This window comes from Mastigoproctus giganteus, chromosome 14 (genome assembly GCF_048544385.1).
Source record: "Mastigoproctus giganteus isolate SK-2022 chromosome 14, ASM4854438v1, whole genome shotgun sequence".
NCBI classification, from domain to species: domain Eukaryota; kingdom Metazoa; phylum Arthropoda; class Arachnida; order Uropygi; family Thelyphonidae; genus Mastigoproctus; species Mastigoproctus giganteus.
In genome coordinates this window covers 43,980,492-44,007,309 of record NC_143588.1, presented here as the reverse complement: position 1 = coordinate 44,007,309, position 26,818 = coordinate 43,980,492, and the positions used below count along the sequence as shown (strand labels likewise).

Below are 26,818 nucleotides of genomic sequence, written 5' to 3'. Positions count from 1 at the left end.
GGCATCAAGGAGCCTGGAGTATACCTTGGGCCGTCTTCCACCAGGAGGTTTAGTTGTCATGAAACAAACCGGACGCCTCCGGCAGACAATCTGACGCAATTAAAAACAACTCCACATCTCTTAAAAGCCTCTGGCATTATTCAGGAGCGTTTAATTTAAAAGCCGGTAGAGGGGAAAAAGAAAAAAGAAAAAACTTCTTTGTTTCTGTGATAAAACAGCCTGTTATTTTTTGCAAGTTTTTTGTTTTTTCTTCCCTACAATATCCTGTAAAAGTGATAACACGAATACAACGTATTCTAGTTTGCAAAAACATAAAAATTACATTATCTTGAAATTCTTAGATTAGTATCATTAAGATATTTTGCTTTGTTCATGTAATTATGATTTAAAATCATTGGATATTATTGTAGCCTGAATTAGCTGCTTGATAATAATAGTCTGATAATTACCAAAGATAATTCCAGTTTTTATAATACTCAAAGGCAACGGGTATCCCTGGGATATATGAATAACTTGTTAAAGATTAAGAAGCATCCTTTTCAACAAGTTAATGTAATAAATTACAGCTTCAGAATATATTCATTTAAATTTGTTTATTCTCCCTCAAATAATAATGGTTGATCATTTCTATAAAGTTCTCATGTTAGTATGTACAAGATCATTCAACTTTTTATAATTATATTGTTGTTTGATAAACACTATAATAAAATCAGTGGATTTCGTTAAATAATTAATAGCTAATTTCCAATATTCATAATTAAATAAAGCAATCAAATGATAACTCTAAAAATTCTGAATGATGTATGACCTTTGACCTATCCATGGCCCCTCGACGTGGGCACCTGTACGTGGTGAGGGGACCTCCCAGTGACGCTGCTGGACTCCCAGACTAGCATCACTGGGATCCAACGCCCACAGCCCAGGTTCCAGGCTTACATCAATGGAATCCGGCGTGTTTGCCGTGCGCTGCGACCCGTGGAAATTCGGAAAGGGGGATCCTGGTGGTTGAGGGGCCCAGCTTCAATACACCACTTTGGCCCCTGCTTCGACAAGACGGGTGGTCCTGGAAGGCCCGGCTAGGATCAATCGGCTAGTAGGCTCGCCTGCGAGGGTCAACCGTGTCAATGCCACGCCCCTACCCTCATGGTCCGAGGGACAGGATTCAGGCTGGCGGCGGTGCGGGTATAGTGTCTGGGTAGCCCTGGCGTCCCACTCCCGAGCGCATTTATTGCATGCCGGGTAGTGGGCGTCCCTTTGGGCTCCGTGGTGGGTGGGGAGCCCGGGCACTGAACAATTTAAATAACTTCATGAATCCTGATAAACGTATTCCTTCAGGGGCCCCAACCCGGTCCCTATCTGAAAATAATGACGGAGAGGCAGATAGCATTATTGCTACAAAGAGGCAGCGAACCGAACTACCATCAGGGCCTGTCCCAAGGTTCTTAATAATGCATTCCACCAATGAAACACCGATTGGTAAAATGTCGCCCTTTTTTATACAAAAAGGGTTGGATGGGTTAGCAGGTACACCCAAGTCAGTTAAGAGGCTCCGTTCTGGGGACCTCTTGATTGAAACAAAAAATGACGGGCAGTCTGAACATCTACTCCGAGTAACATCAATCGGAGGAATACCCATAACAGTGACACCACACAGAACACTAAATTCATCGAGAGGTGTCATTTCGGAGTGGGACCTTCTCGACGTCACCGAGGAGGAAATCTGCTCCGAATTAAAACCACAGGGAGTTACTGCCGTCAAGAGAATCACTGCGCGAAGGGATGGGAAAACTGTTAAAACCAGGAGTGTTATCCTGACTTTTAACTCTCCCAAACCTCCTGATGAGATTAAAGCTGGATACATCAACTGTCCAGTACGTCCATACATTCCGAACCCATTACGGTGTTTTAAATGTCAGAAGTATGGACATTCTCAAATGGCCTGCCGTGGAGTCCTTGCATGCGCCCGGTGCGGTGCAAAGGACCACGAAACAACAGCATGTTCAGCCACTAAACCCACCTGCATTAACTGTGAGGGAGAACATCCAGCCTATTCAAGAGCATGCCAGAGGTGGAAAGAAGAAAAAGAGATTCAACGGCTGAAGGCAGAGCTAAACATATCGTACCAGGAGGCAAGAAAAGCAGTGAAACCTCTTAACATCAAAAAACCTACCTACGCCCAGAAGGTAGCAGGGAGATGTTCGATTGGGACTCAGACGGACATGTCTGTCCCTCCAAAAGAATCATTTACTCCCATTGCACGTTATCTTTTAAGCTCCCAAAAACCTGCACAGAAGGACCAATCAGCTGCCACTCCTATATCGATACCTCCTAATGCTCCACAAGTAACAAAAGCAAAAGAAAAGAATAAGAAAGGGGAAGTAACACCTAGTACCCAGGAAAACATGGATGTCGAGCAGAAGGAGGTACATGATGAGTCAGTTTTGGAACTCTTCGCTGAGGAAGAAATGGACACAGGACAGCGTCCATACTTCCCCAAGAAAGAGAAATCCAAGACTGACAAACTTAAGCCCTCAGCACCTCGGAAGCCGCCTGATGGACCCACCAAGTCCAAATAATGGCTAAATTCCTACAGTGGAATTGTCGTGGATTCCGGCAAAATACTGACGACATCAAGGCACTCCTGCAAAAGCACAAACCAGTTTGCTTTTGCATACAGGAGACTTATTTAAAGGCAAATGATGACCCCACCATGCATAACATTACCATCATTCGTAAGGATAGAATTGTGGATGGTCCTGCCCACGGAGGAGTCGCAATCCTCATCGGCAACCAGATCCCATTTCAGCCTTTGCAGCTTACAACTAGCATTGAAGCTGTAGCAATTCGCCTTACAGTGGGGTTCTTATTAACTGTCTGCTCTGTTTATTTGCCACCTGGGACTGACATCCCCCAGAAAGACCTTGATGATCTTATCTTGCAATTGCCTTCCCCTTGTTTAATTCTTGGGGATTTCAATGGACATAACACTCTGTGGGGTAGTGCTGACATCAATGGAAGGGGACGAGTCATAGAGCATATGCTCACTGACAATGATCTCTCCCTCCTAAATGTGGGAACAAACACCTTCTTCCACATGCCTACCCGAACTTTCTCTGCCATTGATCTTTCTATCTGCACCCCTTCTCTCCTTCCTTCACTTGTTTGGGAGGTAGAGGAGAACCCATATGGAAGCGATCACTTCCCCGTGATAATCACCCTAACTAGTGGTAGACCGTGTCTTCCATTTAGTTTACCGCGGTGGAAGATTGATCAGGCTGACTGGAATGCCTTCCAACATCTGGCAAATCTTGACATCGCTACAGTCAGTCAGGTGCCAATCAATGATGCAGTCGTGTACGTCACAGAAACAATTGTCCAAGCAGCTGCAATTGCAATCCCAAAATCATCTAGCCGGTTCCCACTCTATCCGAAACCTTGGTGGAATTCCGAATGCACAGCAGCAAAAAAAGCACAAAACAAAGCCTGGGGGATATTCCGCCGATATCCCACAACTGAAAATTTAATAACATTTAAACGTGCACGTGCGAAAGCGCGTTATGTACGACGTCAGAGCCAAAGGAAATCTTGGATTCGTTTTACATCTTCCATAACTCAGGCTGCTAGCTCAAAAGTAGTCTGGGATAAGATCCGGAAAATGAAGGGAAAATATCCACCATGCCCTTCTGTGATCCTCGAGTATAATGGATGTCCAATTGCAGATCGAACTGCAGTAGCAAATACTCTAGGGGAAACATTTGCAAAAATATCTGCAATAACATCTTTTCCCGCAGAGTTTTTGGCCCTGAAAGAGAAAAATGAGAAAAACCCCCTGAACTTCTATTCAACAGGGCTTGAATCCTATAACAAGCCCTTTTCACAGGAGGAGTTAAATGCTGCACTCTTTCTCACGCACGCAAGTGCTGTGGGGCCCGATGACATCCACTACGAAATGGTGAAACACCTCACACCACAATGTAAGGATCACCTTTTAATTCTGTTTAACAGAATTTTTCTTAATAAACAATTCCCGGACTCCTGGCGGAAAGCAATCGTTCTTGCCTTCCCAAAACCAGGAAAGGATCCTAGCAATCCAAGTAATTATCGTCCTATCGCTCTGACAAGCTGTTTGTGCAAAGTCCTGGAAAGAATGGTTAATGCACGCCTCGTATGGTATTTAGAAACAAATGGTCTGCTTTCCAGGACACAGTGCGGCTTCCGAAGAAATAGATCCACTCTGGATCATTTAATCCGATTGGAAACGTCCATTCGTGATGCTTTTATTAAATCCGAGCATTTGGTAGCAGTTTTCTTTGATATTGAAAAAGCGTACGACACAGCCTGGCGATTTGGAATTTTAAAAGACCTCTATAACTTTGGTCTTAGAGGTAACCTTCCTGTTTTTATTAAAAACTTTCTTTCGAATCGCCAGTTTCAAGTCCGTTTAGGATCCACCCTCTCTCGAGTTTTCTCTCAGGAAGAGGGAGTCCCACAAGGATCCGTTCTAAGTGTTACGCTTTTCGCAATTAAAATAAACTCTATCACAGAACAACTTCCACCCACTGTAAACAATGCCCTCTATGTAGACGACTTTGCCATATTTTGCAATTCATGCAATATGAGGGTCATTGAAAGGCAACTGCAGAAAACCATTGACCATCTTACAGCTTGGTCTTTGGCTAATGGGTTCAGATTTTCATCACAGAAGACTGTTTGTGTGCATTTCTGTCGCAAACGTAATCTTCATCCTGACCCAGAATTAACGCTTGGGCAAAATAACATTCCAGTTGTGGCAGAATTCAAATTCCTGGGACTTATTTTCGACAAGAAGCTGACATTTTTAAAACACATTCGCCAGCTTAGGACAAGGTGTGTAAAAGGGCTTAACATCCTTCGTGCCCTTTCGTCAACCTCATGGGGCGCAGATCGTACTACCCTTCTTCGTCTCTACCGGGCACTTGTCCGTTCCAAACTCGACTATGGGTCTCAGGTTTACGGTTCTGCTAGAGATAGTGCACTTCGGTGGTTAGATCCAATCCACCATCAAGCCATCCGGACAGCCACTGGAGCATTTCGCACATCTCCTGTCCAAAGCCTTTACGTTGAAGCAAATGAACCATCTCTGTCTCTTCGACGTAAGCAGTTGTCCTTACAGTACGCTTTCAAATTGAAGTCCCTGCCCGATCATCCCACGTGGCCATCCGTTTTTGAGCCGCGCTGGGAAAACCTCTACAACTCCCGTCGGACTGCCAACAAACCTTTTGGTATTCGCATTCAAGGGCTGCTGAATGAGCTGAACTTGACGGTAGACAATGTTGCCCAATCACCAAGGCAATTCTTTCCACCCTGGCATGCTTATTCTCCACCTTGTGACTTCTCCCTTAAGATCTGGGAGAAGGCTGCTACACCGCCATCTGTCTACCAGCAACTCTTTGCATCACATAGACAGCAGTATTCTGACTTTCTGCCAGTCTATACAGACGGCTCAAAGTTAGAAAGCTATGTGGGATATGCTGTCGTGTTCCCTAACAAAACTTTATCCAATCAGATCCCACAAGAAACTAGCATTTATACTGCAGAGTTGCGTGGAATAGAAACAGCCCTATATCACATTAAAAATAGCGACTACCAAAGGTATATGATTTATTGTGATTCCTTGAGCGTGTTACAGGCTCTAGTGTCGGTGAGGTCTAATCCTCATCCGATCCTGTCCAGGATCCGGCAGATTCTTCTTCCTCTCTTGGAATTAGAATTTGATATTCGCTTTTGCTGGATCCCAAGCCACGTTGGGATCCGGGGAAATGAATTAGCTGATACGGCTGCAAAATCGGCTGTTTCCCTGGATAACCATTGCCTGTCAGTCCCCTATACAGACTACAGGCAAATAATACGTTCTAAATTACTCTCCCAATGGCAAGATTCTTGGCACGGACAGGCCACAAATAAATTACATCGTATTAAGCCTGTAATTGCGCAATGGCAGTCCAGTCTACGCAGGGACCGAAGAGAGGAAGTTGTTCTTGCTCGGCTCCGCATAGGTCATAGTCATCTAACGCATTCCTACTTGCTGAGGGCGGATGACCCACCTATGTGCGAGATCTGTAATGTTATTTTAACCGTTCGTCATATTTTAATAGAATGTCCTGTTTTTATAGAGGCCCGACGCTTGTATTTTACCACTTTTAATAATTTGACTGAGCCATTTACACTCAGTCAGATTATAGGTGACAGACAGAATATGTGTGATGTTTTTAACTTTTTACAATTTTTTAATGTTTATACAAAGATCTAAGTTTTTTATGCTTTTACTTTTATACCTTTTTAAACATAATAATTAATTGTTTGACGTGGTAGCCTTTGCTACCAAAATGTTTAACAAGATTTTAAATTTGTCTTGGCGCATTATGGCCTTAGCTGCCAATGCGCCATTAAAAATCAAATCAAATCAAATCAAAACCTATCCATGGATGCTCAGTTTTAAACAGTTATCATACCAATAATAATAATAATACTCATTTTTATAGTGTGGACCTTAACTTTTTTTATGATGTGCGTAACTCTTATGGAATTCTGTTTTTGTGTCTAAAACTCAAATGAACTTTGCCTCATTTATATATAAATTCATATCATTAAATTATTATTAGTCGAATACAAGGTGACTAGACACTAGTTTTCCGGGATTTATCCTTATTTTCAATGTTTTGTCCCGGTGTCCCGAGAGTTTCTTTTCGGAACGCTTAAATATACCAGTTTTCCGATATTTTAATTTTTTTTTTTTTTTTTTTTTTTTGTCAAACTAGAGTTTCAATAAAAGGCATTCGCATTTCTAGTGCTGAAAAAATTACTAATCCGCGTAAGTTCATCAAGAGAAAATTAGAATTCTAAGAAATTTGCTCTTTAGAAGATGTAATGTATAAGGTTGGCACATTGAAAAACTTTCTGGTTAAGTTTATGCCAAGTAATCGCTAGAATATTTTCAAGTTATTGAAGGCATTTTTTTCTTGAGGAAGAAAAGCTGCCAAAATTTATTCTATTTTTTTTAATTGCCATTAAATGACGCGTACTTCCATACCGGCATAATTAATAAGCAATTATTAAAAATTAGTGTCCCTAGAATTACATAAGAGAAATCATGAGACACGTTCATCATACGATCAAAATTATCATAATTTTTCATTGTGTTTGAGAAAAATTTATAAACTATTTTAAAGATTTTGTAATTTATAATCTTTACTCATCATATTATTTAAATTTCTTAAAAATTTTATTTTTTTAGATTATAACTTTAATATACCACTTTAAGTAACCATCTATATAGTATATATTGTATCCGATTAGTAAAATAATGAGAGGAGTTTACCTCAAGGTAAACTTTTTTTTTCTCTTACTAATTGTATTATCAACGTAGAACATATTGAGCAGTACAGCTCTGGTTCATACTATCTAATACTTTATCCGAGAATTAATTCTCATGCAAACCAGGGAACGTGTAAACTTTATTGTAAAACTAAAAAAAGTAGTGATATATTTGTCTTTTATATATTTTTGTTTATAATTTAGTACGAAATATTACTCTAAAAAGAAGTTATCATCCTGGCATTTTTATTTTTTTTTAATACTCAAAATTTTAGATTTTGATTCATTTTGTCCCGGTTGTGGCTGTCAGCAACTGGTCATCAATTCTAATACCATCATCATCTTATAGAAAAGCACTAGACTAAACAAACTAAGAAAAAATACTAAAATAAAAATAATATTTTGTAGTATGATATATTCAAAGTGACTTTTTGAATATACTCTATAATAATATATAGTATATTCAAAAGTCACTGAAAATCTATAAGGCACAAAAATTTAAAATTGCTATTTATATGTAATAAAAAAATCATTGATTATTGTTGTTGCCCGAATCAGTTTCCTAATAACAACAGCGATAATTGCAGTTTTGATAATACTAAAAGAAGTTAAGGATTTATAATCATCCTTTTCAACAAGTTAAAATAATAAATTTCAGTTTTAGAAGCTTAATAAATTTCAGTTTCAGAATCCATTTCAAATAACAGTATTTAATAGTTGGCCTTTAGGACACTTCTCTAAAGTTCTCATGCTAGTAAAAAATCACGTACACCATCATCCAGATAAAAATCAAAATATTATATTAATTCCCATAAAAATATTCTTTACTAGTAATAAGAACAAAGCATAATATAATTATTTTGTAATCTCCCTCATGTGAATTAATAATCCAAAATTGCTAAGTACACCTATTTACTATTAAAATCAATTAATTACAAAGTAAACTATACTCCAAGCATTTTTCAAATATTTGAGACACATTTCTAATGTTTGAGATGTTATAAAAGCAAATTTGTTAATTTTTTCTGCGGTAATCCAAGATTTAATTTTAAAACAAATCTAAGTCTTTATAATGTTTGTTTTATGCCAAATAAACTCTAAGGTGACAGTTTCTATCTCTGCTTCTGAAACAATATGGTTTTGTGTAATTAATGAAGAATATTCACACTTCTGCTATCTCTCATTAGGAAATATAACTGATATTTTGAAGGAATAGAGGATAACAAAAGCCAAGATTTGAAACTATTAATAATATTGCAGTCCATAACATATTTGAAAATGGCCAATTAAATAATTTTAGCTCAATTCGTAATTTTTATAAGTTCAAATAATATATAAATTAGCATTTTATTTAACCAATTTATTTTAATAATGAGAAAGAATTTCAATACGGTAAATTTATTAAATTTTATTGTTCAGTAAATTCAGTTGAGTTTTAATTTAATCAAATTTTGCATTTGTTACATTTCTCCATCTTTTATTTATTTATTATTATTTTTTTTCCCACCAAAACTCAAGCTCTTAGCGCGGCCATTCTTTCATTTGATTTATTGCCGAGTCAAAACTGGCATTGACATTTAAACTCTTCTGACGTTGCGCCGCCTATCTGTCGACGGAAGAAAGAAAGAAAAAGAAAAGGGGGGAGGGGGGGGAAACTTTAGCTGATGTTCCGAAGTACCAGCTAAAGTTTACTTCTTTATTTTTTTTTTTTTTTTGTCTCTTTCCTCAAACACTAAACTTTAATTTTAGTTTCCAAACTTTAGACCGGAGCAGACGACATCATTGTTTACAAATGTATCGTTTGGACCTGCCATCTGCGTTTTTAACTGTAGTGGTCGTAAATATTGGAGTTGGTGACGAAAGGGGGTAAAAAAAAATTAAAAAAAAAAAGTATTCTTGGATATTACCGGTTACCTGTTTCCTACGAGGAGGAGATGCACCTCTCTGTCTCTTTATTCACGCTATGAGGGCGCCACTTTAGCTGCTCTCACCGTAAATAGACAGCTCACTGTTTTCTTACAACGTACGTTAGGAGGGGAGGCGGTCGAAAGTGCATAGTCTATGAGTACGCGCATAACTAAACTCGGTAAACTGTAAGTGGCAGTTGAATTATAAAGCTGCAGTCGGTTCTAGAAACCAGGTATGGTTTTGCCCGCCATATTGAGGTAATGTCGCTACAGTCATCGATCATTTTGGTGAATGTACTCCGGGTCAGTAGAAAGAGACGGGATTGGAAGGCCGTTGTCACGTGATATGCTAATTTATCGTAGAGGGCGGAGTCAGCGCACAGTTAAACGACAACCCCAAAGAAAAATTATTTCCATCCAATTCATCCAAAAATTAATGATCATGAGTTCGTATTTGATGAACTCTCCCTCGTATGGTGATCCAAAATTTCCACCTACTGAGGAATATTCACAGGGAAATTACATTCCTAGCCATGGTGGAGACTATTACCCTCCGCAACACCATCCATACGGCTACCCAGTCAACAGTCCTCACGCTCCCGTGAATTATGGCCATGAGAACGGCGGGCCCGGCTACCCTGATCATGGGGCATCACCCCACTACTACCGGCACCCGTGCGGACTCGCGCCCAGCACAATGTCGCCCATGTCCAGAGGACCGAGCCTTCCAATGGACCATATTCCGACAAGCCACAGTCCTGTACATATTCTTCCCGGACCGCCGCAGCACCAACACGGGTCTCCCGTCGCATCTCCGCCACCCACGGCAGGCCTCCCGCGGACACAGCCGCCGCCGCCGCCGCTACAAGTTCCACAGCAACAGCATCAAAGTCAACACCATCAGCAGCCCCCAACTTCTCCAGATTGTGCAGTATCCGGTGGAGGACAGCCCGTTATTTATCCGTGGATGAAAAAGGTTCACGTTGGCACAGGTAAGAGCCATCAGTGTCTCGTTCGGCGTAAATGGGGGAGCCACCGCAGTTTAAAGTGAGGTTAACTAGAATTTAATGGAACCCACGTGCCCTAACACGATAAATAGCCGCCATAATCATAAATTATAAGTCGCAGTCGGTGTGTTGAGCTTCTAAATGTCTGGCCTGTTCGCCATTGCATACATTACTTTGAAGCAATAATAATAAATCAAGAAGTCAATGTAGCCTGTAAGGGGAACTTCTCGCCTCCTTTATTCGTCCCCCCCCCTCGTCTTATCTCCTAGAATAGAAAGGGGGGTGTCTTTTCTTTACGATTAATGAGGGTTCTCTTTTGAGCTCCTGGCTTTGATAGTTGACAAAGTCGTTTGCTCGAGAATATTTTCAATAGTTCACACGTTTTCGACTACTTAAGGTTGTCATTTGGGACTTAGAAAGAGACGAATGTATTAGTGTTAACTGGACAAATGGATTACTGTTGGAATTCAGCCATAATGGTGAGTGAACATTAGGCTTAAACAAGTTAAGGGAGGCTGGAAGGTAGTGTTTTAAATAGTTCTTTATATATGTGTGTGAGTGAGTGAGTGAATGTGGGATTTTTTCAAGGTATTAAAACTGTTTTTTTGTCCCTCTTTCTATTCCCGCAGCGAATGGGACCTTCGTGGGTGTTGAGCCGAAAAGACAGAGGACAGCTTACACTCGACATCAGATCTTAGAACTTGAGAAGGAGTTCCATTTCAATCGTTACCTAACTAGGAGACGTCGGATAGAAATAGCCCATGCATTGTGCCTGTCGGAGCGGCAGATCAAGATATGGTTCCAGAATAGGCGGATGAAGTGGAAGAAAGATAACAAACTTCCGAACACCAAGAATGTGAAAAAGAAAAACCCCAACCAGCAGAAATCTGCGAATGTTACAAACCAGCAGAATCAGCAGCCTCAACTACCACCCCCTCCACCACCCCCGCCTCCACCCCCTCCTCCTTTACCGCCACCACCTCCTCTTCAACCTCAGCAGACGTCTCCACATCTCTTACCACCTTCGCATACGCAGCCACCTTCTTTAGACAAGAGTGATTACGGCCTGACGGAACTGTGACCCCCTGACATTCCGCAGATGTGAGACAAAAAGAGTGTTTTTGGGAAAAAAAAAAAAAAAAAAAAGTTTTTGGTTTTGTGAGTGTGTTCTGCTGTGACCCGCTCGGAAGGGGTCGATACATTGCCATGCCTTAATAACACTACGGTTACCAGGGAAGAAGTAACGTATAAGACTGCAATGGGTCTGACCACACAAAAAACGGGTTCTCCGGATTTTGGATGAACCAAGAAACTGTTATAATGCAGGAAGGTGGTCAGTGGACAAAACGTTTATTTTATTTTATTTTTCTTTTATTAACAACGCGGCTATAACGAAAAAAAATGGCTGCCAAATTTGGACCGGTGTTAAAAACATCATTTTCTTAATTTTCTCCTAAAACCTATTTTTTTTTCCTGATGTGTCTTAGCACGGTAGTCCTAGTGTCCTAATCCTAGATTAGGATGTATGTGAGTGGCATATTCTATCGGCTGTGTGTGTGTTGAGCTCTATTGGCACACTGCTGAATATGTTGGTCGTCCAAAGCTACTTACGTTAATGGTCACTAAAGCCTATACTACAACTCAGGGGGATTTTTACAGCTTTTATTGTAGGACTTCTGGATCCCTTATATATATATATAAAAATATATTTCACTAGTAACCTCTCCCTACAACTAAAAGAGAGTTTGAGTTTCAAATTTCCTCCACTCAACGATGTGTATCATTCTCGATAGAACAAACATCTTAGACGGATGTGCATCTCTTTGTTGTTATTCGTTAAATCAGATTTTTCGATGTGTGGTAAATGATGTCAAGAACTGTGTTGAAAATTTTTTCAAGCCTTAAAAGACTCACTTCTTTCTCGCCGTTTAGTAATGTTATTAAAAGAACATACCCCGGTTTTTTCCTTGTTGTGACAGAGACAAGATGAGGAGGAGAAGAAGAAGAAGAAGAAGAAAAAAAAAAGACAATCCTTTTAAGTCTAAAGACTCCTTGTGTATAATATGCAAAACTGCAAGTATTCATAACCTGCCATATGCCATCCTTTGAATAATCCATAAATGTGGGAGTTGTTGAGTTCGTCGGCAGTTGTAAAACCCTACTGGTGATAATGACAAGTACACTATTTGCTGAAAAATCTGTGATTATACTTCCCAATCTTACGTTTCTCCTTACTATAATGTCAAGTTATGTGTAAAAACTCTTTTTTGTATTTTTTTTTCCTTTTTGTTCTTATCCGTGAATCACAAAAAAAAAAAAGTGAATCAACTGCTGAAATATGAACATGACCTAGAGCACTGCCTTAATTGACTGCGCATGTGTCATCTGTACTTAGGAAAACACCGAATTCTGAATCAAAAGTAATGTATAAAAGGTACTTTTCAACTTATTGTGAACAATAATATAAATGTTCTTAAAAAAAAGAGAAAAAATAATAATAATCTGGCTTGCAAAATTAGTTTTGTATGATCTAAAATAGTGTGCAATATATATTATATACAAGAGATATCAAAATAATAGATAAAAATCAGTACTTTTGATTTCTCACTATTATTAACTTTATTTTAAGTAGTTAAAAGTAACATTTTGATAACCTGTTGCATTCTCTATTGAATTGAAATTGTAGGTAAGCTGTGCTCTAGAGCGTGAAGTATATTATTCATTTATAAGTATGAAAGAAAAAAAATCCGTTTTAACTGCATTGTACAGCCCGATTAAAAGGAAAAAAAAAAATTGTTATACTGCAATATTATTAATAGCAATGCAATATACAGTGTAAGTGTTGTGAACTGTCAAAGGCCTTTCTATTTCCACTCTTTTCCTCTATCTATTTATCTATTCTTAAAATTATTTTTGTTTTCGAAAGCAAAATGAAACGCATATTAAAAAAAGAAAAAGTCTAGCCTTTTATATTGTTGCAATAATTCACATTATTCCTGATTGTTACGTCACATTCCAAACGACAAATGAGTTGTACACCTTAGAACACGTGTTGATTGCATTGTTTTACAGGTAGTGGGCACGTAATTTATGGCTTACAAGGCAGCCTTCATTTACTTTGGAATGGAAGTAGTCTCGTGTCAAACGTTGGGGATGAAGGAGAATTGATAGGGGTAGGGTAAAAAAAAAAAAGGAAAAAAAAAAAAAAAGAGGCAATAAAGAAACAAAACAAATCCCACTTACAAATTGTTTGAAAACAATATTCTACCCGTCTGCCTTTCCCGTTTGTAATGTTGCGTCAGTGAGGGAATGATTGAGGCTAACTGGGTACTTAAATCTTGATTTATGGTCGCGTGTTTGTCCAACATAAGCGGCCACGAGACTGATACGAAAATTATAGAATTTACTGTCACTAAAAACGTGTAAGGTTAAACAATGTGCCTAGAGGAAGACATATTTTATCTTAATGTTATTACACACCACACAATAAACAAACAGAACGATAACAGTTGGTTAAATGATCTGGATGGAGAGCATCATTAAGAGCATAATAACAGAATCAAAGCATCATGGATTCAACTTGGTCACAGGTACTTCAGACTTTAGTTTGGTTTTAGAGCGAAAGTCACTAAACGTTGATGAAATAGCAAACTTAGAAATTATTCACGCTTTCTCAGTTGTATTTTTATAGATGCATTGACTTTGTTATCATTTTTTTTAAAAATTCTCTAATGTTTGGCGTCGCCGATACAGTTAGGACGAACAACAATGGCGCCATAACCTAATGAACAATAGCGCGTCTTATGCCGTACGCTGGCATCGGTCGTACAGTTGTGGAACAATTAAGGCCGGTGTTGGGTTCGTCGCTTTGTTTTCGGCTAGACAAAGGGTGTGGGCAAAAATGTGCGTGCTCATCATGGCGTTGTCTCATTTAGAGCACAGGGTGGGTTACATATATTTATCTTCCGAAGTAGGAGTTCAGTCAGCTCTCTGTCACAGTTACATTGCGATTCCGATTGTATTTATTTTACAGTCCGACTACCTACCCTCCACTACCCACAATTTATATTAGAGCTTGGCTGTCTGTGAATTATCTCGGTTTTCTTATATGCTTTGTAATTGTCTTATATTTTGGTACAGAACTGTGTCAGCTACTTAGTCGCCTTTTTTCTATGTCTGTTTGTATTCTGAAGGTCAGTTCAGTGTCTTCTAGGATATATATAATAAGAATCTTAGAGCAATGCTTTGACATGTCTTTTAATGTTATATTAGACGGTGAATATCTTGTCAATCCTTATAAAGTTAAGATGCATTCGAGCCGCTATTTTCTTATTCTAATACAGGGTAAATTCCTTCGATTTCACTCTATTCGATCTTTGAAGCAATCATGAGAAATCAAGTTTGTGAGGAAACACAATCAGTGCATGATTAGTTAAGTAATCTAAAATATTCCTTATTATCACTGTTCCAAGTTCTAACTATAACTTCAGTGGATACAAATTATATAAATGTTAGTGAACCATTATAAGTATATTTAAGGCAAAAAATTTAATGTTCCTAGCAAATAATTTTTATTAACATGCTGATTTTAAAAGTCCTGCATCCTTAAGTAACATACATTGTGAGATTTGGCACGAAAAACCGAACAGTACTAATGTTAATATTTCTATTAATGGTAACAATGATGATATAATAATTGGAGGTGTCCACAGAGATCCTCTTATTTTTCTAATTTTATATTGCTGCCAAATCTATAAGCAAAAAATTTATTTTGTTTTTAATATTATCACAACTTTGTTTAGTATTTTTTAAATAATTTTTTGATTTACTTGTTATTTTTTAAGTTTTTTTTGTCTTCCGTAGCTTAATATTATCGCTTAATATTAACAGAATTACTTGGGATAATAATTTTCAAGCATATTTCATAAGTTACCACTGATATCACATCAAAATGTTTAATAATAAATAACAGTTATTTTAAAATTGTTAAAATTAATTCGGATGTAAAATTATTCATCTAGCAACTGATGCATTGAATCAAAACACCATCTGAGATAATAAATATTTATATTCTGAAGATACTGATGTTTTCAAAAATGTAAAGTCCAAATGGTATTTTTTTAAGTGTTCATATAAACACTTTTTCTTTTCTGGTGTTCATGATTTTTCAAAGATCATAAATACCAGTAACTGCACAAAAGTTTAGAAGAGTAAATGGATTGTTAAGATGAACAAATTCACGGTTAGGCTGAACACCACTTCTATAAATGAAACAAGTACAGTTAGTATAGTAATTAAAAACTAGTTTTGTTAACAGTTTTGTTATTATGTTCTGTTTTATGCTGTGGAAGTCTTCGGCAATTTTATCTAGAGTTATTTTGTTTATAGTACTATTGGAAAGTAAAAATATTACTCGAAGTAGCCTCATTATTACATATAGGGAGACATATTATTTCATAGTCTTGGAATATAGCTACTTTTAAATAATGGTGTAGAACTTGCTTTTATACGTTGAGGAAAATCTCACCAAATGAGCTAGCTATCTACTTTTATATTTAAGTCTAGTTTTCATTTTATGTTGGTATCTTTACAAAATGGCATTTTGGTAATGTGTTTTTAATATTTTTCCTCGTCGGTTTAGTTAATTGATAGAGTTTTGCCCCATAATTACATTTTTATTACCGTATCAGCCCCAAAGAGTGATAAACGAAGGGAAATTGCTTATTTTCTGCATTACTAGCTTACAGATGGGTGCATAGCAATCGGGAGTCATTAACGAACACCTTATTAGCAACATCCCTCCACCTACTCAGCCAAGTGTATGTTTGTGTTTCCTTCAGTCTTAAATGTAGCAGCCGAAAATATTTTGAACTTTAAGAATACACTTAAAGGTATTTATTGATTGTTCTTTTGATTTTTATCGATGTTTTAGATTAAAAAACAAACAAATATACATATAGTTACCCAAATTATTTAATGGACATTTTAACATCCTCAACAGATTAGTCAGTCTGATACTGACCGCTTAAAAATTTCTATTAGAAGTGATTTACTATAGTGTCCTAATATCTGTAATCGGTATTGAACAGACCTTAGCTATAAGGCTGTATTAAAGTTCAAGCTATTCCAACTCAAAGCTGTGTCCTGTAGAACTTCCCTTAATATTCTTGACGATTAAAATCCCTCCTCCTCTTCTAGATTAGTTATGCTCAGGAAGCTTGCGTATCAATTTTCAAGCAGTCACTCCAGTTTGCATTCATGGTCAGGTCCCTACTTTTCTCTTTCATTTGCCACACTTCAAACCTCATATCATCTAATCCGTACGCTGCTATTGTTATACATCAACTGTCCCCAACTTTCTGTGTGTGTTCCCGCACCACATTGGTTCAAGAATTTTGTTTGGGGAAAGAGAGCTCACTGCACTGGCTAACGCGAAATATCCGTTAAGGTACCTTCCACTCATACATATGGAGTATACAAAATCACATTTTAGGGGGTGTTCAAGCCCTCCCTTGCCTAGGGTCCGACAATGGCATAGAGTGATAGAATCCATTGCTTGTCAATTATTGAAAAAGATGCACCAGACTGTAATATTTCAAACGATTTTAATAAATTTCATTCTCATCCATCTTTTTGCACTTTCATTCTATTCTGTGTGATAGTATAATTCATTGAGGTGTTTTACCTTTCAATATGCATTAGGATCTTAGAATACTCATTTCTTTAGTCTGTCGTGCCACCCTTCAATTTGCATTCAATCCCCTTAATCTTAGGAATAACAATTTTTATTTGAAATCCCATCTCAATATCGCGCACTTTCATTCCAAGTTCACTTATATTTATTTCACTTCTTCAAACGTTTTTATCCCTGGTGCATTTTCCAATACCTTCACTTCATCTTCCAATCACTCACTAGCTCAATACGTTATCTTCTTTCGATTGTAAGTCTTATTGTGAAGCTCCCTTTCTTTCTTAACTACGATATTGCTTTATCTACTTGAAAAGGTAGCTAGATACCTAATTTCTTTTGCATGTTAGAGTCTGCTGTCAGAAACCATCCATAATGCTTTGAATGCGCGATACGAATATTTTGTAGCATTTGAAATCACCGATATTCAAAGGATATTACTCTTCCATTAGATTAACAATATGATTTTATATTAAAACATTCAAAAGCAAGGTTCAGAAGTATGTAAATATAGAACTTTATTATAGCTCTTTTTTTCCTTTCTTTTTTAATATAGCACTTAGTGAATATAAAGTTTTCAATTAGGCTGAGATTCTAGCGTATATACAAACCAGAATGAAAACTGGATAGATGAGCCTAGTTCAGTAAATATGATTTTTACAGGATTCTTCTTGAATATAGTTAACCCTAAAGTTTACAATTATCACTTTGCTGTCATATGCAGTGCTCAAGAGTATATAGGGTCCAAAATAATTTAAAAAAAATGGTCATGGAGTTTTTAATGTTATAAATAATTATAAGTACACGTATTTAGTAAATGTTTATTCATAATAAGTACGTGTTTGCTTATTCATTTATTATTATTATTTTTTTACTATTCAAAACTCAACAGTCATTTTTTTTTTTAATTTAAACAGAACACCTTAACTATTCAGACTCGGACACACGTTCAATATGACTTTTTTATTATTATTATTAATTTGGAGCGTAGAATGCGTCCCAGAATTTTTAGCATATACTTTTAGAAGCATATTTCATTTGTGTTTTGTGCGGTTTTAATGTATCATTGATCATAGCATTTAAAATATATTTGGAAACAGAAATAGAGGCAGAGAGACTGGAAACATGTTACAGCTATGACGTTATATTAATATGTCGTAATATTTTGTTGAAAATAACTTCAGTACAGAAGTGAATTTGTTAACAAAGTGAAGGAATCAGCTGACTATATGCATTCGTGTAGAAAGAGAGGTAGTTTTAATCAAATACAGAGTTTAATAAAGTCTCTCCTTAAGTTTAGAATTCAACTAAAATGGGACAACTTTTTAAATATTAAAAAAAAATTCGAATTGAAATAACTATGTAAAATATCTTGCTTTGTAAATATACCAACCGTTTAATTTGATAAGCAAAATACATAAATTGTTTTGCTATAAGTAAAATTGTCGATATTTTTACGTCTGAAAATATCTGGAAAGAGTTATTTTTTGTTTCAGTCTTACATTTCTTTATTACTTCTGTGCATATTGATAATTTGGGGGAAGGCAGTACCAAAATAAGTTATGGACCTCTGTTCTACAACAAAATTATAAACAGATTTTGTTTATTACTTCTGTGCATATTGATAAGTTGGGCGAAGGCAGTACCAAAATAAGTTAGGAATCTCTGTTCTAGAACAAAATTATAAACAGATTTTGTTTATTCTGTGCATATTGATAAATTGGGGGAAGGCAGTACCAAAATAAGTTAGGGACCTTTGTTCTAGAACAATGAAACATGATGCCTTTATTATCGCTAATTATAAACAGATGTACGTTACATGAGTAGAGTACATTCATGTGTGTATTCGTACGTATGCAGGACCTGAGCGTGTGTTCCTGAAAATATATTTATATTAATGTACCGTACAGTTTGCTAAATAGCATGTATTTGCATTGCTTCTCACAACAAGACACAATGCATTGTTGAAAACCTTTATTGAATATAAATTGATATGTAAATTAGCATCTGCAGTTCAACTGATTGCAGTAACATCTGGGATTAAGAGTAATGGTATAGTTTGATAACGTATAGATAGGTACAGATATTTATAGTCAGTGTTTATGTGCAAAGCAAACGTTTACCACTACTTATTTTGCAAGAGTAAATAATATCATATATATAAAAAATATGGATAGCATACTTGGACTTAATTATTGCAAATTATTATTAATACCTAATATTACCATTTCCTAGTAAAGGTGTCTAGTAGGCTGTGTCTTTTTGCTTTACTAGCAAAACAATGTAGTCCTTTACTGAAGTGTTAGAAAAAGCAAGTTTTCTGCTATAATGACATTCATTGCTTTATAAAGAAAACCTTCACAGCGAGTTGCCTCGGTATTGCACCCTATCATATAAATAGTTATTTTCCAACTGTTGCAATTTATAGTAAGGTAAAATGTTATGTCAGCTGTTACTCTTATTCTTAATACAGTATTACGAAACAGATGGAGTACATAAACTTCGTTTAAAGTTTATTGAAGGAGTACGCAAATGAAATATTTATTCCATGTGGTTTTATAACCTAGATAAATACAAATTAAACGTCTACAGCTGTATTTATTCTGTAGCAATCTGTACAGGTGTTGTGTGTGTGACACAGCTACCTACATTATACTGTAGTAGTAACTGTTAAAGAACTAAAAGATAATTAAATCTAATTTTTGTACATTTAGAGTTCAGAAGTAGACATTTTAGGATTAGTGATGCATCAGACAGTTATGTTTATCGTTTAAATCGTATTATGGGAGCCTAAAGTTTTATGTTTCTTCTTTCGTCCCTTAGTTTCCTAATGGCACTTGACGAAAAACTAAAATTATATTTTACTGACAAATATGGTAACTGTCTTATGTTCATGTAACATTCGGTTGAGTACTTGATGTTTTCTGTTTGATCTCTGAAAGGGTATTTGGCTGTTAAATGTTTTATCTTTGCACACAGTCCACAACTTTTCAAAACGTTTCAGTTTACTATGTACACAAACAGACAGCACTCTGATCGTATTACAATAAAGTAACGCCGATCCAGAGGTTAAAAATGTTGAAAGCACTGATCTAGAGCATTCTGTCTCTAAACGAACAAAATCTACGTTTATGTAAATACAGTTGAGTTAACATAGAATCTACTGATTTTTAGAGCGTAGAACCCTTAAGGGTGTTCGCATAACGAATATTAGCAATTAATCACGTGTGATTAATTATTTCTGTTCCAACAGTAGATGTGTTGGGGAAACCACTCTGGGATCATTTAAAAGGGTTATCTAATAATCCCTACCGTGACTGCCATCTAATTTTAGAAGTAGTGTATCAGTTATCTACATAAAAACAAAAAACTTGTAGTTGGTTTTCAGTTCTCATGCTTCCTCGTGCCTTTTTTTTTTATTGCAATAGCTGAACTAAAGGCTTTCTTTTATGAAAATGAAAATCTGTATGGAAAAAGGCTTTCTACTGTGTGAATGTGTATACAAGTGCTCTGAAAGTTTTCTATAATCGTTTTTTGTGTCTTCAATAGGTTTCGTTTCATTATTGCTGGTTTCAGTAAAACGTATTTAAATCAAAATAAATAAGAGTTTTTAATTATTGAAAAAGGGAACCGATTAGGATATTAAAAATCCAGTTTGATCGATAATAACAAAGAAAGAACCTTAAAATGATATTAATGTTTGGAAAATAGTTTACAAGCTAGAAAACTTAATTATCATTTCTTATATATTGCGTTTTACAGACTATAGGACTAAAAAGGCTCATAGCAAGCATCCTCTTGGCCTGGGAAGGCATTTAGCAATTAGTTCGTCTTCCTCTGTAGCACTATTTTGACAGCAAAAATATGTTCACAGAACACCTGGATTCCAAGCTGTAACCGTTTATTCATTTCCTCCCGCCAGAATTCACTTTATTGCGTCACTGGCGAACTAAGAAAAGCCCCCCCTTCCTTTCCGGGGATCAGATAATTTCAGTATCAAAAACGAAATTTTAATTTCAAATCAAATTTAAAGGCATAATAAAAAGATGATTTCGGAACATTTTTTACCTCTCTCTACTACCACAAAGTATGATTTTTTAATACAAAATACAGTACTGTTACATATTTATTCGTATGCAGTAATAGCCAGATCTTTCATAGTAATCAGTGTTTTCTTTGTTTAGTGGAGATAAAGTTATTTTATATTGTAATACATATGCAATCAGTATAAGTGTATACAGCTACACGTATTAGGATATTATAAAATAACCGGGCGCCCGCATTTTGTCCCTCCAGTCCAGCTAAGAAATGTCCCGCATCACACTTGTCCGGCTTGGATATCTTTTGAGCATGCATTTGAAATTTAATATAGAATAGATTTGAAATTCAGTATGCATTTAAAACAATTATTAGTAACTCTAAATAGAGCAAATACGTTCTGTTTGTGCGAAAGTCATTCGATTCCAGAAGTGTAAGCAAAGTTGTAAACATTTCAGCTTCAGCATAATTTGGAAATTAAATAACTACTATAAGAGTAGCATTTATTGTGTTTCCAAATTATTGAAGTTGAAATGTTTATATATATATATAAATATTAGGTATTATTTTAAAATATAATTTTATTTATCTTTATTCAAGAATAGTTTCATAATTTTATCTTACTTTTATTTTATTTATAATACAATTTTAAATGAATATTCGATGTCTGCACTGACCATTATTAAATGTAGTCCGTTTAATATTATTTTACAATTATCTTTAATTTAATGTCTGTAACTTATATCCTCCTTATAACGTGGCGCATTATGACAAAGTGTCCCATTTTAGGTTTCAATCAAAAATTAAAAAAAGGTCTTGCTAATTTTAAACATGCACTTTTAATAAGTCTTATTGCTTATTTATTCATTTTGGATACAAAATATTTAAACTGTTGGAAACAGTCAGCGATATTCCTTAAAAGTTATTGTGGTTTCCACTTCATAGATAGTTTAACAGCTCCAGTTTCCCTAGTTGGAATAATTTATACAAACCCTTCTGCATCTTTAACATTTGCAGTTTGTTTAAACCGTAATGCATGATTCATGAATCGATACACGCATGCGTGTTACCTCTATTGTTAATACCAGTTTAGTTCGGGAATGGCAAATTTTAACAGTTCCGAGTCAAAATGCGATAATTCATATTTGATAATTCTAACTAAAGGTATTTTAATTATAGAAATATTCTGTGCCTTCCAACGAGTTAATTATTATAGTTTTATAAGGTTAAGTAAGATTTATTGTTGAAACCTGAAACATAGCAACATAACTCGTTGCCATGTTTGTATAGGAAATCCATTTCCAATAGAGGAGAACAAACCAGTCGGTTTTTGTAGTTCTTTTGAAAGTTTATAGCAACAACCGGCATTATTTGTTTTTACACTGTTCGCAATATTTTTGTCGATTAAAAGTCGATTCTTGTTCGTTATTTTTACTTTACCTTACTTCTGAATTCTTTACGCCAATTTAAAACAAATAAATGAAAACATATACAGTGACTCAAGCCAATCCCAACACCGATGTTAGGATGGCCTGATGAATCCAGGGATATCCTGTTTCGTTCTGCTCAGCCTACTCACGCCTGAATGACACTACGAGACAAATACCATTCTTAATGCACACTGCCATCTGTAACTAAAAGCTGCGATCACGATACGTGAATATTGTTATTGTAAATATTTATTATTAATATATACATATATATCATTAAATCGTTAGATTCGTCATATGGGTTGCAAAACTACTGTTTTGTTTATTCTAATAGGTTCCATTGGGTTTTCGCTGTTCTGAATGGTTCATGGCACACACGGGTTTGAATTTTCTCGAAATAAATTTGCTTTTATTCGTAAAGCTGGTAGATGTTAGTCTTTTATTCCTGGTAGGGGCTGTAGAATGAAAGGGTTAGCCCAGTGTCCTTCCTTAGGATGGTAATAGCTTAAGTACGAATATGTCTCTTGTGTTTCTTAGAATAACTTTTTTGATTGGGAGGAGGCTAAATACAAATTAGCTCATTTTTGGCCATTAGGTGGGGGGGGGGGATTGACAGGTTCGTAGTATAACCATGAAAGTAATAAGAATGAAATGTTTTTCCTACATAATCTACTTGTAATGCAATAACTTTTTTTACAGCGATCTTTCAGCATTATTACCCCTTGTTTGTAGGCGATCGCATCTTGGGTCTCCAGTCAAAGTTAAAACAGCACTAATAACATCATTATTAACACCATTACTGCTCCCTTGTTATCACAAAGACAGAAGCGATATCGCTCCATGTAACATGCCTGTTAGAAACTTTTTAGACAGAGATGGACCAGTTATTAAATAATCTGTTAACGAAATCATCTTGATTATCTTTAAACTTATGTATGATCTATGAAAACACAACTCTTTCTAGTCCGTGGTTAGCATTCAAAAATGTTCCAAATTCATCTTACAGTTTTCTGATGCCTGGATTATTACTTAATTAACCGAAATTCTTTCATGAAGATATGCCTAACTTGTCAACAAGTCTAGTTGTGATCCCCTTCATATGAAAACACACAATGTGATGTTTAAAAATCATTAGTTTCTCTGGAAAATTTGCAGACACGTTTATAAACGATGATACTTTATTATACTAGAGACCGCTAGATCACACTTAGGCCAAAAACTTATCAACCACACCTCGTATAATGGAAAATTATAAAATATAATTTACAGAAGGTATGTGGGGAAATCCTCTACCAACTGTGTATGGGTGTAAACCTAATTCCTAAATTCTTCGCGTAATACAATATCAGCACAATTAACACTATACAGTCGCTTAAGCAGGAAACAAATACTAGATCAATGATCTAATAAAATTAGATTTTTGGAAAGAGGCCAGTAAGAAGGCGTAGAAGAAAATTAATGAGTAATTGAGAATAAATAAAAAGAAAAGGCATGGAAGGAGTCTCTAAAAATTAATTATCTGACTACTTCAAATAGTAAATAGTAATCTATCAGTATGACTGCCTCTCATCTGCTTAGATTAATCTGTTTTCATATGCTATGCCTATTTAATGTTGAACTAATTAAAATTCACTCTGAGATAGTAATAATCGAATTAAAGTCGCATTACAAGGTTTCAACGCGCAACAACTGAACATTAAAAATAAATATTTAAGTACTTTTTAAGGAGAGAACTTTTGGACATAAAAACAGAGCCAGAACTGTAGATTAAATCAATCAACAGTTTAATAATACTTTTCGGCTTAAGGCAAGAGTTTTTTTTTTTATAGCTATTCATAAAATAAGATTGCTACGAAATGCACCAATCTCGTATCGTGTTGGAACTTCACCACGAGTTGCCTCGGTATTGCACTATATAAATCAGCCCTTCGATTCAAAGATTAGACCATGCTAATGTTTCAAGTCATCTTATTTCCTCTAGTTTCGTTCTTTTTATATAGAAAAGTGGATATAAATTTCGGTATTAGCATAATTTTTACAATTTTCTAATAGTTTTGAGTTGTGCATTCTTTGTGAAAGGCTGCAAACCGTCTTTAACAGAGAAAACTGATTTTTATTGGTTTCCTTCTCTATAGGGTATTTCAGGTTTTCTAAAGCGCCAAATAAAATTCAGAGTTTTTTGTTGCCAAAGCTCCCACACTCTATTTTTCTTCCTTCTATAGCATAGACAATGAGTAAGAATCGATGTAAAATGGAAGTCTCAAGAGACTATTAGAAAGTTGCTTTCCTCTCCATTTTATTCGGCTCTTGCCAGTCCCGAGAAGATGGATAGGAAAAGAATGGCTGAATTACAGGACACAGAAGCAGCAGCCGGTCTGCTCAACTCCCTTCCTTCCCCCAATTCTATTTCCCCTCCCCCAGTTTTCCTTTGCCCAAGTCTAAAGCAACGATCACACCAGTACCGACTCGTGGAGCGGACTACGCCACCTCCCTCCCTGCCTTCTTCAGACCCGTTGCGTCTCTCTCTCTCTCTCAGTGTTCACCGTAAAACTTCATGACATCATTGATCAATGTCAGCCTCGCGTTGTCATTCCATCCAGACCACTGAAACCCAGCTCTCACCCTGCAGAGAAATATGTAAATCGCAAATTACCTCGTCAACTGCAGAACACCGTGCCTCCCCCGGCCCGCTAGAACCGACTTCTTAGACCATCATTAGTAACCCTTATAGACGCTTAGTATGCAAGCTCTGTGCTGATGAGGAAAGCACTAAATTAGATCAGGTAGGCCTAACTCCCCAGACATTTCCTTGGTGTAGGGGAGATAACAGGTTGGGTCTTAAATATTATATGCAAAAGTTCAGACCTTAAGCTAAGGAACAAATTAAATGCGCAGTCTCGTATAGCAGCACTTAGATCGCTGGGATGCGAAGAAAAAGCTCAGAGGGGGTTTTGGATGCCTGTTGGGTCAAAGGGGATTTGGAACGAAAAGCCGAAAGATGAACGTGCCGAATATTTGTAGCGAAACTTATAAAGAAACACGATATAATCAATAACTTGACTCGAATGAAAATTTCTAGCTGTGCTAAGCTCTGTTGAGTCCCTTTGGTTTACAGTTATGATAATTCCTTTCTTCCACTGTTTGCAGAACAGTTGTGGAGTATTTGTTTCAATCTTTTATCAATTTATGTTTTATTTGAAGTTAAACTACAATTCTGTAATTAATTTTGAGTGTGCGGAGTACACATCTTACCTTATTTTCTGATTTCTATCCTTTAATGCAAGAGAACTTTTACTACTTTAATGTAGGGCACAGCCTTCACTTCATTCTATTAACATATTATTAATCCATGTGTTTTTACCTAATACTGTAATATAATTTGAGCAAAATTTTATATTAAATTCTACAGAAAATTTACTCTTCTACAAAAATTTTGTTAATTTGGCAAAACGTGACTCAATTTAATTCTACAAAACACTTACCGTACAGTATTTTAAAAATCGAATAACATCACTCTTATAGTATTTTCATTTCCAAAAAACATTTTTAGAAAATATTACTTATATTTTAATTTGCGCAAAATTCTTAATGTTTTCTTTAATTTCTACAAAACGCTTCTATAAAATATTCTACAAAACATTACAAGTATTGTTAATTTATACATAATATTAATTCGTACAAAACTCTAATGTAACATACAGTTAATTTCTACAAAACATCATTCATATTTTAATTTCTACAAAACATCATTCATATTTTAATTTCTACAAAACATCATTCATATTTTAATTTCTACAAAACATCATTTTTATTTTAATTTCTGTATAACATCACTCATATTTTAATTTTAATTTCTACAAAATATCATTCTTATTTAAAATAAAGTTATTACAATAAAGGTAGTATATATTTCTTATTAACCATTAAAAAGACACAATATGGCCCTTGCAGCCCATGTATTGTTAAATTCACCACAACAAAATCATTCATATTTTAATTTCTACAAAACATTTACTGATGTTCTGATATCTGCTAAACATTAACCATACGGTATTTTAATTTCTACAATCGAAAATAATACATTATTGTCTGAAGCTGTTGGTGAAAAACTAATATTTCTGAATTTTTCCACTTCCTCAAGCAAACTGGAATTTGTAATATTTTCTGATTAAGGACTTTTCTGACTGTACGAGATTTTCTCATTTACCTTTTATAATAAATGAATAGGCGCATTATAGGCCAAGCAGCTTATGCCCCACAACAACATTATTATCAATTTCTATAACATTTATGTGAAAGAATAACAGTTGACAATAATACGTTATCATGTATTAATGTAAACTGTTATTCTTCACAATAAATAGCAAAATTTAAACTTTGTACAATATTCTATGA

General features: G+C 35.7%; 1 protein-coding gene across 1 annotated transcript; it reads left to right on the top strand.

Annotated features, from left to right (window-relative positions):
* Nucleotides 1-9,393: 9,393 nt before the first annotated feature.
* LOC150075094 (homeobox protein Hox-D4a-like) lies at nt 9,394-11,357 on the top strand. Its single transcript, XM_090388758.1, has 2 exons — nt 9,394-10,252; nt 10,897-11,357. The coding sequence occupies exons 1-2, from the start codon at nt 9,553-9,555 to the stop codon at nt 11,346-11,348; spliced, it is 1,152 nt and encodes a 383-aa protein (XP_090244884.1). The 5' UTR covers nt 9,394-9,552; the 3' UTR covers nt 11,349-11,357.
* Nucleotides 11,358-26,818: the final 15,461 nt, after the last annotated feature.